At 31.0% G+C, this 16,675-nt stretch overlaps 1 protein-coding gene across 1 annotated transcript in view; it reads left to right on the top strand.

Moving 5' to 3' along the window:
• The window catches only part of LOC143245535 (PDZ domain-containing protein 8-like), a 174,182-nt gene that overhangs the window by 19,138 nt on the left and 138,369 nt on the right, over nucleotides 1-16,675 (top strand). The window contains exons 4-5 of the mRNA XM_076491899.1: nucleotides 1,342-1,420; nucleotides 8,682-8,774. Coding sequence (XP_076348014.1) covers nucleotides 1,342-1,420; nucleotides 8,682-8,774 — 172 coding nt within the window. The remainder of the gene's footprint in view (nucleotides 1-1,341; nucleotides 1,421-8,681; nucleotides 8,775-16,675) is intronic.

Genomic DNA, 16,675 nt, shown 5'->3' with positions numbered 1-16,675 from the left:
TCATTTCCATCAGTTCACTGTACTTCATTCCAAGCTTCCCCAGGTTCAAAACATAGGAAATAAATTAAGTATGGTTTTGGAATTTGCATCTAATTTCAAGGAGGTAAAAGCTTTGATATTGGACAAGTTTTTTTTATCAATAGAGAAGCTATAAATGAAAAACTCTGCAAGAGAAATTATTTCATTCTTAATCACAGAGCTTTCTCACTCATCTGTGATAAACTAGTTTTTTGCATTACCATATCTCTTGCAGCTCTACATCCTGCTCATTTTGCAACATCTGCTCTTGCAATCAAAACTTCTAACATTGGTCTTTCCTTTCAGTTAATTACATTTTTGCTCGCCTATGCCCATGGAGGTTGCAGAGACAAATTGGAGCTACTTTTCATATCAGAAGAACATAGGTGCATCAATCATAAATATCAACAGTTGTAGATTGTCGGTGCTTGTGGGCAAATGATTTATAAGATTTTTGAGGTATTTTCAGACCTTTTAATCCACCATATATAATTCTAAATTATTTAAGGTATGAATAGCGTTATTAAACTGCTCCTCATTTATTAATTGCAATATGCAGTATCCCAACCTTTTAATGATTGTATGTGCACACACACACACAATCCTTTTGTGCATTTCCTTTCCTTGTTAGTTATCTATAGCTATTATGAATTAAAGCTTGTTGTAATAATAGCATACAAAAAGTGTTTGGAATATCCCATCTATGAAACAAATTCCAAAATGCCAGTTGAACATCATGGAAAATCAAAACAAGGTGGGTGAGGTGAGTGCTTGAACCTACAATATCTCACCTTCTACTGCCTTCAGCCAGATATGGGAATGCAGTTACCCTTAAAGTTATTTAACTTCTAAAAGCAGAAACAGAACCACCTAAAATTTCTATAGTATACAAACTTTACTGAGAAAAAATGTAAAAACACATGGTACTTCTGCATTTATAAGTTATGTAACTTTTTTTTTTACTAACAGGTCTAGAAGCAAAGGTGGGTATTCCAATGGATGCTAATTTTTTTTCAAATATGGTTAATTTATTAGTTTTTTATAAATATTTATTTCTCAAAAAATGTTTAAATTACTGTTTATTTAACTATATATTTTGATGTATTGGTGATTTGATTTCATAAAATACCTTAAATTCCAAAGCATGCATACCATACATTGACTCTATAGCTATTTCTTTATCTTCAGGATATCCACTCTCTTTGTTCATCTAAACATTGCAAATGCTTGCTCTAGACATTTCTCAATGAAGCATTTAGCGTGGGTTTCTATCAATGTTGTAATTATTTACTGTTTGTTTTGAATTTAATGTTTGTTTTTTAGGTGGTTTATTCATAAGCTTGGAAAAGAGTTTGCAGAGCTGCAGAAAACTACAACAGGAAAATTTTTACAAAAAATCACTGTGAGTGAATAGACAATAACTGTTTTTATGACAAAATTCTAATTTTCTTTGTTTTAAAATAATTTAGTTTAATAGTAATGTTCACCTAATTATTTAATTTATGAATAAAATGACTAGAAATTTTCTTTTTTCTGTAACTGAAGCATTTATAATCTCATTAAATACTTATAATTTGTCTTTGGACATAAGATTTAAACTTTTTTAAATTAAAAACTAGAGAAATTTTGATGCCATACTTTAGGTTTAAAAAATTTCTAGTTATTTGTAGTTAATCTACTTATAAAAGTGAAATGTATATATCTTAGGTATATAATTTTATTCAGTTTATTTACACTCGTTCCTTTAAAATGTTATTTTAAAGTTCTTCTAGTACTAGTTTATCAAAAAACATATAACCAAAAATTTTTATGCTGAATAACTCCATAATATAGTTGGGCTATTTTATTGTAAAAATTGTTTACGTATAAGCAGTGATGACATTGACTAATGTAAACTGACTGAATTGAAATTACAATTAAATTGAGTGATCAGCACTAGTATTTCTATTTGTTTTTTTTATTTATTTCAATAATTGATTAATCAACTAATCCCAATTGAAATTTCCAATTATTTTGGTATTTTGTTTGTTGTTGAAAGAATAGCTATGTAAGTTTTTTATAATTTTTAAGTTTATTCATCTCTGCGGATTTAGATAGGATTTTTAGAAGTGTTCTGGGCTTGATTTGCTTTGCCACTAAATATACTTTCCCTATTTTTGTTAATACAAAGTTGCTAGAGGTATATGCCACTGTCGCTTATTTTGGATTACCGACTGTTAGGGAAGGCAACTATCTAGCATCACCAACCATCATCATTTTGTTCTAAAACAGATAACTAACGTGGTTTGGATAACACTGCACTTGTTGATTATCATGTACTATTAACTGCCTAATTCTAGTATGAAGTAGTTTCTTGACCAGTTAAGAATTTGAACAGTTTTTTGCCACTCCTTACATATGAATTTAACATTTATACAAAATTTTATTTTTAACTTTTCAGCACATAAATATAAGATGTTTTCAGTATGACAGATACTACAAAATATATATGGTTTACCTCTGTATCTTTGTCTTGTGTAATCAAGCACATAACAGTTGATTCTTCTAAAATGTTATATATCTTAAGGTGCAACTTGTGTAAAAGAACAATTTAAAATTATGAAAGAAAAATATTGAGACTTATTTAGAACACTGATACAGTAATATACACTGTTTGCTGGTGCATTTGCTTTTAGTAATGAATAATAGAAAGAGTATTTTTTTTCTCTGTGGTGGAAATATGTCATTAAATAAACCTTAGCTGAGTGTTACTGGTTACTTATTATTTTACAGATCACAGTTTTGTAAAGGGTGCTTGTCATTGTCTTAGAGTGGCTGTGAGGGGTTTTATTCTGCTTTGTTGTATTTGTTGTCAGGGTGTATTTGGGGAGTCTTAAAACTAATCTAAGAATCATGTTTTGTTGTAATTGTATCATGTTTTTTAATACTTTTTGAGCAGTTGTAGGTAATTTGGTATGCACGCTCTGTGTCACGTCAGATATATGCTGTGTATATTTTGATATAGTGTTTCAGGACTGCATCCTTTATTTGTACATCCAGTTATTTTTAGGTGGGAAATTCGCTTGTGGATTTGTTTTATGCATTTGAAATGTGCAGACCATGTTAGTTGGGCATATTTGTATTTAGTTATTTTTAAGTTGGATTTTTACTTTTTTAACATTCTTTAATTGATTGTTTAGGCTATGGCAGAAAATAATTGCTGTTGTTTTACAGGGGTTGAGGGTTACTCTCCAGTTATCACACCACTCGAGAATGGTGTTTAGAGATTTTTGGACTCTTTCTGCAGCGATTAGATAATTTCTTGAGGTGCTCCAGACAGCAATATCATCTGCACACTGCTAGAAATCAGGAAGGGGATATTGCTGGCAAATAGGATGTATAGTAGGTGAGAGAGAACAGATCCTTGGGGTACACCTGCTGTAATATTGAATGTGTTAGAGAAAGTATTGTTAATTTTAACTATGGCTGTTCTGTCTGTGAGAAAATTAGAGATCCACCTCAGGGTGGTGGAGCTAATTCCCATACTGTGTAGATGATATCTGAAGGCTTTATGCCATACAGAATCAAATGCTTTTTGTATGTGTAGAAAAACTGCAATAGTTGCATGATTGTTGTTAAATGCTTTATGTATGGATTCAGTAAGTCTTGTTAGGTGGTCTAACAAGGTGCCTCCCCTTCCAGGAGGAGTTTTTTGTTTTATACGAGGTTGTGGTTTTTGCACTACAAGAGTAGTCTGTTAGAAATTATTTTTTCCAGTAGTTTCCCAAGGCAGCTGAGAAGACTTGTTCTGAGGTTGTCTGGGTTTGAGCTGTTGATGGTGTCTTTTGGTATTACTGTGATGATTGCTCTTTTCCATGTATCAGGATAATATACTGAGAAAAGAGAGAAATTCATATTTTTAGAGGTGTGTAAGGAGAGAGGGCAATGCATTCTTAAGAATCCACATTTTGTATCTCATCATGTCTTGGATCAGTGTTTTTGAAAGTTTTAATGTTAATTTTCATTTTGCCTATTTAGATCTTCCTGTGGAATGGGTTAATTTTGGTTAGGGTTGTTTGTGTATTTAGGTTAATTGGGAACTGAGGGTGGAAAAGATGTTAACTTGAAGAACAATACACGAGTAAAAGTGTAATAGACTGTTAACTGTTAAGCTGGATGTTACATAGCATACATTTGTTTATACTGGAACAGATGGCTAATTCTATACTTATGCAATGAACTGAGTGGTTCTTGAAATATAATACTAAGTCTTGGTATTCATCTGTTTTCGGGCATGTAAAAGATTTGTAGTTTGTGTTTTCTTGTGCGGTGATTTCAGAAATGATTTTGTCAGCCTTAATTGTGTTGTTGAGGTCTTGTATTTATGACTAATTTAGAATAAAGGCCATACTTGCAGGTGATATGCAGGATTTTTAATTTCATACTTACTTCTCTGCCTTTTGTTTACAGGAATCTATGCGAAGTGTAATGTGATGTAGCTTAATGTTGGGTAATGGAAAGTAATGTCTGGTTGTGTTACAAATGAAGTTGATTAAATGTTTGTATGAAGAATCTGAAAGTATACATTTCAGTAATCAATGGTAACAGCTTAAGTGTAAAGTCTCTTAAGTTAGGTGAAATTGGTGGATGTTGCAGTTGTAAAGGTGTACTGTTCTGTTGTTCTTTCTTGATACTGTTAGCATAGGTGAGCTATTGGGTATTGTTGTTATTTGCTGTTGCTGTGAAAATGAAGGGTGCTTGTGGTTGGAGCAGCTAAATGAAAGGGTTGTTATTTATGGTGGTTTGGTTGCTTACTGGTGTTGGCAGTAAGGGGGTTTTATCAGGTGTTATGGGTGGTGTATATATATATATTTTTTTCTGTTTCTCCACTTGATGTTCTTGAAACCATCTTGATCGACTGTTTGATTTGATTCCAATGAAGACGGTGCTAAATAATAGCACAAGTCTGTCTTGGAGCCGGATAGGGTCATGGCTGAGGGTGATCGATCACTTGCAGCATTTATTTTGGCATCGAATAACATTTGCCAGATTTCCTCAATATTGAGGGCAGTGCCTGCAGAGTAAGTCTTTACATTCATGGAAGATAGGGCCATGAAGAGCAATCTTAAACTGAAAAGTACAGAGGGTATAACATTCTATAAAGATGCTATGTTATTTTGTGACCTAAGGGGATTAAAATAAAAGTAAGATTAGATATAACTGCTAGTAAAACTTGTAACTTAGCTTTAGTTTTTGTTGGTCAGTACTTGAAGTTCTGCTGGGAAACTACACTCGATCTCTTGTCTCTATGTCTCAAATGAAGGAAGATAGGAGTTGATACATTGTTGGTGTAAGTCCTCAATTCCATACCTTCTAAGTTATTTTTCCATGTTTGCTGGGTGGTTTAATGTAAGTATTTGGATTTTGTTTTAAAGATGGGATACCCCCAACACAAATGGAAAGTATTATCACAGGCATTACCTGCTATGACTTTAAAGTGACACTCAAGACTGACAATGGGAACTCTACCAAAATATTTTAATTCTTATTTATATCTATTATTGTTTTATAGTGCTGATTTTAATTGCCTATTAACAATTAATGTAATTAATAGTATTGGAGCTACTTATATAAAAAGTAAGTTTTATCTTACTTACCCCCAAATGGTAGTACCTTATTTTCCTTATTATTTAGTATATTTTTATTCTCATTTTTTATTTTATTTATTTTTCTTCTTTTTATGCTTCTTGTTCTTATTTTAACTTGAGAACAGGCACCTTCTCACAACAGGTGGTGAAAGGTGATATAGATGTGGGATGTGGGCTTGACACCCACATCTCATTCTTGTAATCTCTAAATTTCGAATCTTTTTATGTGAGACTAGTAAATTGGAGGTTAAAACTGATAGATGGTGTATCCCCACCGTGATGTGGGTCCCACTTTTTCAGTCACTTCCAAAACCTAAATACATTTTATAAATCCTATGTTATAGCTTGTACCATAGGATCTTTTTTTAAAATATGCAGTGTATTTTGTTTAATTTTAATGTGTTTTGTTTATGGCTTAAAAATGTTTGGTTGTATAATATATATATATATATATATGTATGTGTGTGTGTGTGTGTGTGTGTGTGTGTCTTGAGAATATACAGTGGTTAAAAAACGAAAGGTGTGTTACTGATGGAAAATATATACACATTAAAAAATATGTATGTAAGTACTTAAAGTAATTTCCTCTTTTCCAAAACAAAGTGTGGCTTTTTGTCTTATTGTAGGGGATTATGTTACTTGAAGTTGAAGGCTGTACTATAACAACATATAATTTCCTCCAATAAATCAAGAAGCCATACTTGAAATTTAAGGCTGTAGTTATAGAACATTGGCCTACAGTTTTTAAATAAATCTTGAAATTTTGACAGCTTCATATATATTGACTTCTCTCTAACCGACACGTCTGGTATTTTGATACATCTACTTTGTATGTTGCTCACTTATTAAACTTTTCGTTCCAATCAGTGAGTTAATTCTTCAGTTAGGGTGATATATCTATCAACTGAAATTTTATTATCTTCATTTAGTACTTTATCTTCCTCATTATCACTGTCATAACCTTTATATCTCATCACTATGTTGACAATTTCACTGTCAGTTAGTTGGAGAACAACTGGATCATTATTATCTACTTTTAAACATTCTTTAACTGCTTCTTTATCAATTTAGCTTTGTCAGATATTAGGCCTATAGCTCATTTCAACAAGTCATTCATTTTATTTTCTTGAGAAACATGAAAACCACTGAAATCTACAATGTCATTTTCATTGTCTGAAAATAGCATAGAAGGCCACAACTTGTGCCATCCATTTTGCAAAATTTCCCAGGGTTACACTATCCCATGTTTTCATAACACTCCATGTAACATTCTTTCTTTTTGTGAATGCCTTAATTCACAAGTCATTGTTACATGTATTAAGCATTTTATACATAAATTGTCCTTGTATCTGAACTTGAAGGAACACAGAATACTTAGATCTATAGGTTGTATTTGGGATATACAATTAGGAAATAGATAAATTGCAAACATTTTTTTTTTTGATGTGTAGTTCTCCAGCTGGATATGCATGCTATTTTAGTGGCGTTATAATGGATGGATATAAACCTTAGTCCTATTAAAGGCCTTTAGCTTTTGACTTTTTCCAGTAATTAACAATTTACATTTGTCTGTATGAGAGGTATTAGCACAAATGAGAATGGAAAATCATTCCTTAAAGTATTTGAAACATGCTGTTACATAAGTTTTTCCTAGTAATGTACCTCAAAAATAGTAATATCTCATCTACATTATACACTTGGTCTGGCATTACTTCTTCATCTAAAACCATTTTTTCAAATTCTTCCTTATATACCTTAGTGGCTTCATTGTTGGCTGAGGAGTTTTCACAACACAACTTCAGCAAATATGAGTTATGACATTTCTTAAACTTTTTTGTACCACTTGGATGCATAATCATTATTAGTTAGGCCTTAACCTCTCATGAAACTACTTTGGTTGTGCAATGATTACAGCATAATCCAGTAGAAACTTTTCACTTCAACATTTCTTATCCACTCAAATAGCACTTTATCCTTATGAAATTTCTTTGAATAATGCAGTTTTTTTTATCCATTAAATTTGGCACATCATTATTGGCATAGCTCTTAACTAAGTTTTGGACAACCAACGTAGGAAGAAAATATGTAAGGTTAATGAAGACTGGCTTTTGAGAGTAAAAGTCCTCACTTCTGAATCAAGTGCTAGATTTCTAATTATTGATGAATATTTTTTAATTTACTAATGTATGCTTTTCAACAGAAATAACTAAAGTGTAAAAGTTGAAACATTATTAGGTTACATAAAAAAAACTTAAGCAAGTAGAAAATGTTCTTGTTTTTTGATAATGTATGAGGAACATGCATAATTAGATGTTACATGATATAAACTGAAATTTTATTTACCATAAACTTTGCATTCTCCTTGGCTGATTTGTTGTTATTTGAGGTAGTTAGACATGGTTCGCAACAATAAAATAATAAAATTAAATGAAAAGATAAGTAAACTCTTAAAAGCCTGAGGATGCTTATGGTAAGTAATTGTAATTTTCTATTACATTTGTGGTCATGACAGAAAGATAAAATGGTAATATAGCTTTATTTGGTACTTTTTTGTGATGGGCTGAAGTTCATTTGACCAGTCTTATAACCATGTTGCATCATGAACAAAACCTGATGATACTTTTAGGAAATTCTATAGGTTATGGAAATCAAATTTTGAAAACTAGTATTAAAACAGTTTCTATTCTTAACATGAAAATTGTCTTGCAAGTAGCCAAGAGAATCAAACTGACTAAAAGAAATTCAGAATCAGGTATTTAGTCAAAATACTTGACAACATTACACAATAAGGAAGTAGATACACTTTTTAAATACTACTTTCTCCATCAAAAAATATTTCTCAAGCCCCTTTCTTAAAATAGATGATTGATTTGTGACCAGGATTTTTTCTGTGTGAAAGTAGAAATAGGGCATTAAAATTTTTTCTAAGTTTTGTACAACTGTACATGTTCACTGAATTCTCATACATTATTATTATTATTGTTGTTTTTTTAATAAAGCTGCTTCTTCTGAAAGTATTTATATACTCTTTTCTAGATAAGAGACCTCCAACTCGGTTCTAACGTTCCAATAGTAAAAAATATTGCAGTGAATAAAATACAACTTCATAAACTAAAGAAAACAATAGAGGTAAGATATATATTTTGCAGAATTGTGATTGTTTCATGCTTAAATGAGTGTTGTTCTGCAAGATGTTAGAAGAAAAATAGATGATAAAGAATAAACTGAAACATCTAAATAAACTTTTTCTCTATATTTTTACATTTTGTTTAGACCTTCTTCATCAGGCAGTAAAATCTCTACAACAGTATCTCCCTTAACCAAAATCCCTTGTAACACATCTTTTCTGTCTGATGTGGTGCATCTGTCTGAAATGTTGCACAATGTAAAAATAAAGTTTACCATAATTTTATCCATACTTGTTTAATAACTAGATAAGAACTAATAATTATGCAATTAAGGAAGTTCAGACTTGTGGTTGTAAATTGACCCATTTAATACTTTAATTGAACATTTTATTTAGAAATTGTTTGCTGGTACGATCTTGATTATTATGCTTTTCACTATGGATGTATAATTTATCACTATATTGTTTGTACCCCAGCAGTACATTTCCTTGGAACTGGTTTTTCTGGCACTTCTATAACTCGCAGTTTGAGAGTTCCCATTTTTTCAGTAGAAAAAAAAAAAAAGAACAACTTCAAATTATTTCAGAACATTTTAATTTTAATGAATTTCATCATTTTTCTTAAATTTTCAAGCATGAAGCTCCAAATCAATAACTACAAACACAAGATATCGCTGTTATAAATGGTGTATTTCTAAAACATTTGTCATCATAGATTTAGCATTATTTTTTCTTTGAAAATCCTTGATTGAAGACTTTAGACAGTTGACTCTTCTGTATTGTGGCAGGGACTCTAGCTCATTGATGAGCATTTATTCCAGAGAAGAACAAAAATGTAGATAACATTTTGATACTCTCTATAATAAAATAATTTTCCAGAAAAAGTATTTGAATAATCTAGATATGTACTTTCTTGCAAACTCAAGCATAAGTTACAAATCACCATGGAATCTGTTCCCACATTGTGAAGTTGATTAATTTGACATACTTCCATTGAGTTCTGATTATAGCTTCACAGAGTTTGCATGCATCCTGGAATTCACTCTACATCTGGAAAACCCTGAAAAAATCCTGATTTTTCATTTACTTGTAGAAACTTGTAATCCTTCCTGCATTAAAAACTTTAAAGTCAAATGTTCATTGATATTTTTAATCCTGGTATGAAGGGTGCAGTTGATTTATGCAAATTGTCTTGGTTTTAGATAGTGATATATTTTCATTATGATTATTCATCATGCTAAATGCAATGTATGCCACAGATCTCATTTCTTTATTGCCTGAATGAGTCTTTTTATTGATAGATGTGCATAAGTAGCATGTTCCACACATGCAACTCAAATCAATGCACTGTCAAGCAGAATAGCTGGCCTACATATAACCTGATTGATGTTGGCTGACAGTGCCAATGGGTAAGTACATATTCAGTAACTATTGGTTCAAGAAACTTGGATACTATGTGCTTCTTTGAAGAAGGGAGAAATGGCTTTAAAAAAACATGATGTTGGCATGAAGCATATGTTTGTGTTTACCAAGTGGTGGATAATTTTTTGATAGATTGGTGGATAATGAACATTTGGAGGAGTAGAATCTTGTTAAAATAAAGTGTTATTCAAACCAAAAGTGATATTCCAACTAATTTTACATGTCCACTCCCAGCTGATACAGCCACAGGTACTTGTATCTCACAGCAGTCATTGACACCATTTGTATGAAGGTTTTGATTGTTTAAAATCTGAAATTAAGTGGACACTGAATGAATAATACTACTCATTCAATTCATGTTCAAATGTCAGTCCATTTTTTTCTGAAATGTTTCCAGGCTTCACAATTGCAACACAGTTTTATTGTGGTCAGAAGAAATGTGATTTCTTCTGTGATTTTTGAAAAAGCACTGTATCTGAAATCTGTTTGGATACGTCTTGCTTTTTGATATTAAAATCAAAATCATAAGAATAGTTTTAAAAAAACAACAAAAGACGTATAGATGTCTATACATGGATTGAGGAAGATGACAAGATTTGTACAAGACTATCAGTGTAAAATTAACAACATTAATAATAATAATTGTCCAACTATTACTACTATGTATGGGTTATTTTTCTTTCATACAGTTGGGAAGACAAAATACAGATAAAAGGTTAACTCAGTCAGACTTGTCCCCATTTTTGAAATTCCTTTCAGCATTTTAACTGTATTAAATGCAAAATGTAGTTAAATCACTAGTATTAATGTATTAATGAAATTATTTTTATTATCAAGCATGTTATAATTTATTATCCAAGTTTTAATTCTTTATTTAAAGAAATCTCTGAAACAACAATTAGAAACTGTAGTTTTTTTTCTGTATCACAATCCACTTGAAATTACAATTTCTCGAATTTAAGGGATGATAAAGAAGAAACTGCATGTGGAATCTAGACACTTTCTTCAGATGGCCAAATTACAACATACATGTATTTTTTGTTACTTTACGAAGCTTGTTAAAATAATTATATTCCCAAGAAACTGTTATTTCTTTAGTTTAAGGTCAGCCATGCTCTCTTGCAAATTTGAATTTCTGTTGATATGCAACAATTTTAAGTTGAATGACATGCTTATAATTAATAGAAGGAGCAGATTTTGCTCTTAAAGTTTGTTATTGTAATGGTAACGTGACAACTTGCATTTCAAACTGAATGAAATGAATCCAAGTAAATTGTTCCTCAAGGTGTCCATAGCACTTAACAATTTCTTCTCACCTTGTATGTATTAGTTTGAGAGACTGTTAGACTGCATTTAGATTTTACTTTTATATTTTACTTAATTATGTATTGTTTGTTTTAAAATACATATTTGAAAACGTTATTGGTTTTTAAGTTTAACTTGTCATCTGGAGTGTAAAAACCTATAAACAATAAGCTATATTATAATAATGCATTTTAGCACATTTAATGAACATGGGAAGGGTTTGTGGAAGTTGGTGGATAATAAGTGTAAAGTCCTCAGAGCATAAGTTGCAGAATTGGTATAAATAAGATATACATTGGAAAGAAAAATTGAAGATAATCTATAAGTGAATAATAAACACATGAAGTTACACATATGAGACAAAGAAGACTATTCTAGTGTATTTCTATGAAGAGTTGAGAGGTATGTATCTATTTGCATTTATTAATTTTAAACATTTCATTGTGTTGTATGCTGATGACAATATAATTAGTGATATAGTAGAGAAAATGAAAAATAACATATAAACATTTACCTTAAAACTTTACTCATTTAGAAGGTTCTCGTGATTGTGCAAATGAAATGTGAAAATTGCAAGATGAAAAATAGTGGTTTTGTACTTCACATAAACATCACTTTGCAGTTGAACTATTCAGAGTATGAGTGCAAATGATTAATAAATATTTGATTGAAATGATAAAAAAAATTTGTGAATTAAATACTTTATTGTTCTGAAGCTGTGTATTTTAGGAATGTTCTTGTCCAATGTTAAACAGTTCCATCAACTAATTTAATTTTTAGAATTAAATTTGACTTGAACAGCATTACCTACTAATAATATTAATATCCAGTAGTAATAGGTTAGAATATACTATCTGTGTTATTTTCTTTTACTAACAGTATACCTTCAGTCATTATAGAAATAGTAAAATAAAAAATAAGCTTCTTAAGAAGCTTACTCAACTTATTTGTGGAATATTTCTTTTTGACTGTGACTATTTATGTCTGTAAACATCCATATACTTCTCAGTCTTCCTCTTAAATTCACTTAAATTTAGTGCCTTCAAAGGCTACCCACCCTGTTAGAAAAAACAAAACTATCTTGACTGAATATGACTTTTATCCTACTAAAACTTGTATTTATGTCCCCTTGTACTATTCTCATTGTTAAGTATGAAAAAAGATGGTTCATAAACTTGTACAGTTTCATTATGATCTTGTATGGGCGTACATACGTGTTGATGTTAATTGATTTTCCTTCTAGTTTTATTCTGGTTACTCTATCTGATATAGTTACAAACTTTTTTAGTATGATACCTACCCCATTCTTCTGTCTTTCTCCACCAGAACACACTTTATCTTCCTACTGCTGTTTTATCTCTTTTCTGAGAGCCCTAGTATATGCAATTTGATATTATTTATTTTGTGTGCTACATTGTGCAATTTACCAGCTTGAAAAATAATTCTTATATTCAAGATTCAAAGGCGTAATATGCTGTCCTTGATTTTGAGATTAACATTATCAAACTTTATTGTTCATGTAGGAATTGGCCTACTTTTCTACATGAGATGTACTTTCCATTCTTATATTCTTCTCTGTAGCTTTATCCAAATCACTTACATGGTACCAAACTTTTCCATCATTGTTTCTGTATCTACTTCTGTGACTATGATCCAGAATTAACCATAGGATATATGTGGTGGGGTCCTAATCCCTTCCATGATGACAATCACAAGTACTTTCAATCAGGAGAGTGCCCTGGATGTGCCATATATTTAGTTGTCATACCCTTGAAGCCATTGATCCATACTGTTGAGATTATTCTATCTTTTCTATCATTACACTTTTTTGTGCATTTAAGGGTGGTGTTCCCTATGCACCATAGCCCTTGGGTAAACTACTGATCCCCTCTACTTTTGCTTATCAGCCAAAGCATGTTACCATGGTATGGCTGCTGGTGTGCACTACTGATTTCCTGAAGCTACAAGTAAGAGTTATGTAGTAGTTAGAGACCAATATGCCTATCCACATCTATCTTAGCATGAATGCAGCATGACTGATTTCTGACGTACTACCACTTATACGCCACATTACACATTATATACCATTAGCCACTTAAATTATTGTAAAATAATGTAATAAGTGGATTAATTATTCTTTCAAGCATTTGATATCTGGTAATCAAGCTATGACAGTTGCATTTTTAATATAATTTGTTCTCATAATTTTCACATTTGTCTTTTAATTGGCATGGGACTGAAATAAACTCAAGCATTTGAAGACATTGCTCTCAAAAAAATCTAAGTTAATCTATCTGCTTAAGAAGTAAATGTCATTTTTTAATTTTTTCCTGGTTTTAGATATCTGTAGGTTTCTAATGGGATGCTAAAATGTTTTGATAATATTCTTTTTTACTATTTATTGAAAAAACACATAGTTCATATAAAAGCACTTGAACTATAAAGAATCCTCTAAATGCCATGATAAGTCTGTTCTAAATATGTACAGATTGTACGTATTCATATTGAAAAAAACAAACAAAAAACGTTACTCAAATGGAATACTAATATTTTTGTAATGGTTGAGGAATATTCCACTAAATTGGCATTATCTTTGGAATGAAACAAGTTTATTAGATGTACCTTACTATTTCAGTTTATGTTTAATGTTAACATTGATTCAGATAATTTGTATGGTATGAGTGTGTTAAAGTTAATTTTAGAAGTTATGCTAAGTTTGTATATCTAACTGTTTGCAAATTGTTTGTTATGTAACTCATTCACTACTACGTAAATGTAGTAACCTTAATGTTATGTAGTTCAGTCATTGTGAATTGACATCATGTTACTTGAACCTTCAGAACATTTCTCATTTTTTTAATTGAGTGTTGTTGCATTGTAATGTCTTGCAGTTTGTAAAAAGTTCTAGGGTTTGGTCAGGGTTTAATTATGTATAAAAAATATATATATAGTTTAAGCTGGATACAGATAGATAGATCTAGACTATGAGTTAGCCATAAAGAAAGTATTGTGGCAATTTTTTAAGTTAAATTATCACAGAGCAGAGAATAATAATTGAGCTTTTTCAGATTGTGTTCTGATGTAACTGAACCAGCCTTTATGGAATTTAATGAAAGAGTTTTGCTGGTTCATCAAGCAATGAAAAGGTTTTGGAAGTATTCAGCAACAAGAGGTGGAAAATTACTGGCTAGTTTGGGAACATGGTAGCCAGAAGCATTCAGAATTTGACCTGTCTTGTCATTCAAAACTGCACACTCTGGTGTGAGGTCAGGATAATTCAATTTGTCGAAGTTCAACTGAGTGCATAGGTTAAAATAAGTTATGTGCAATTAAAACCATTAACTGTAATGGTAGGCTTTGGCCATATAATAGGTCTTTGAGCTTTTCATATACCAAAGAACTATATCACATGTAGAGCATTAAAATCTTAGAATCTGAGGACTTTCTGGTCTTCAGGCTTCTATGGATTTGAATAATTGTTTATGACTCTGTTTTCTTGATGAACAATTGAACACACATATCGTGCTCTTAAACTCAGCTTCATTCTTCTTTCTTTTATTGTTGTTACATAAATAACACCTCATTCAAAGAGGAAAGAATGGGTTTTGAGACTACAACAGGTTCCTACACAATTAACTTGACTCAAGTGATTCTAATAAAATTAAGTATGGCTTATGTTTCCATTGTGCTTTCTTAGGGGCTATCTTCCACTTACAAGTTATGCACTGATACTCATGATTTATGACATTATCATTCTGAGAATGTTACTTTACTCTTCCCCATTGTACACTAACATTCTGCATTAATATGCTTTAAATTTGTATCTTGTAGGGAAATAATATCAAGAGAAATATTTAATACAAGTTTTCTTATTAGAAATTTTTTAGCTTGTATGACCAAAATATTTCATCACAAACAAATAAAATGCCCAACATAAAGGACTAAGATTCTGTTTTACTCTGTTATTGTGCGAGTTTCTTTGTCACTGTATATTTTCCATGAAAATTCACTATTTTTCAAATATTTTATTCTCCAACATTGAATTATTTTCTTGAATTATTGTCCTTAGTATAAAATAAGATTTATGGCAATAAGATTGCCATTTTAAATATTTTCCAGATTATTTTCCACAGTCAACATCATTCATACTCATGAGTTCTTAGTGTTGAGATCAATTTTTATTCATAATATCTTTTGTAATATTCAAACACGTGGGACCATGAATGTTTATTCTTGTGTAAATATATATAATATAGACTTTAATTTACCAAGCAAACCACTAACTTAGCTACAAACTTTTAATGATATAGATAGTAGTTGGGGCATGTCCCTGGATGCACATTCTAATTGGTTATATCAGGGGAGGAGAGGAGTGAGATCATAATTCTGTGAGATGTCGCTGTAGGATATGTTGCTAGGACAGACAGAAGATGGAAAGAGCATTGCTATGCATATTACAATTTCCCAGACTAGAACTAGAGCATAGTAGTGTCTTAGGGGAGGGGTAATCTCATAGTTTGAATCCAGAGCATCTGTCACTAGATAGATAGTGCTGTTAACATTCCATAGGTGGATGGTATTGCTTAGACTTCTAGAGGCATTACCAGAGTTTTATAGATTGATTGTTTTAGTAAGTTTTGTGTTATTAAAAATCTGGCCAGTATTGCTAATTTTTTTTATACAGAGGGGCTGTTATTGTGGATGAAGAGTGTTACTTGGAACTACTAGGTGGTTGATGTTTGTTTTACAAAGATGAAAGTCCCCTAGGATTGCATACAGATTTTAGTTTACTTTTATGTATTTATTGTGTAAATTTGAGAAAGGTGGATGATTTTACTAGGTATGGTAAGTTATGCATGTCTAACAAAGATGAATGCCATTATTGTGTCACTAAGGGCAGTTTGAATTCAAAGATCTAGATTTAATTATGGTAATTTTCACTTACACAGGTTTATGATGTTTCAGTGGCCCAAAGAAGTTATTACATGATTGGATGGTGTTACTTTAGTTAGACATTTTTTCTGTAGTTCTTTAGGATTTTAACACATCTGTTGTTTTGCTTTCACAATTAAAACCTTTACTTCAGTTAGACAACTATTATTAAATACATCATTATTCATCATACATATTATCCATTATTTGAATGAGACAGTTATAATTAATATTTTACTTCACA

The sequence above is a fragment of the Tachypleus tridentatus genome, chromosome 2 (assembly GCF_004210375.1).
Source record: "Tachypleus tridentatus isolate NWPU-2018 chromosome 2, ASM421037v1, whole genome shotgun sequence".
Lineage (NCBI taxonomy): Eukaryota > Metazoa > Arthropoda > Merostomata > Xiphosura > Limulidae > Tachypleus > Tachypleus tridentatus.
The sequence above is the reverse complement of the archived record's forward strand: the minus strand, read 5'-3'. Positions and strand labels throughout refer to the sequence as shown.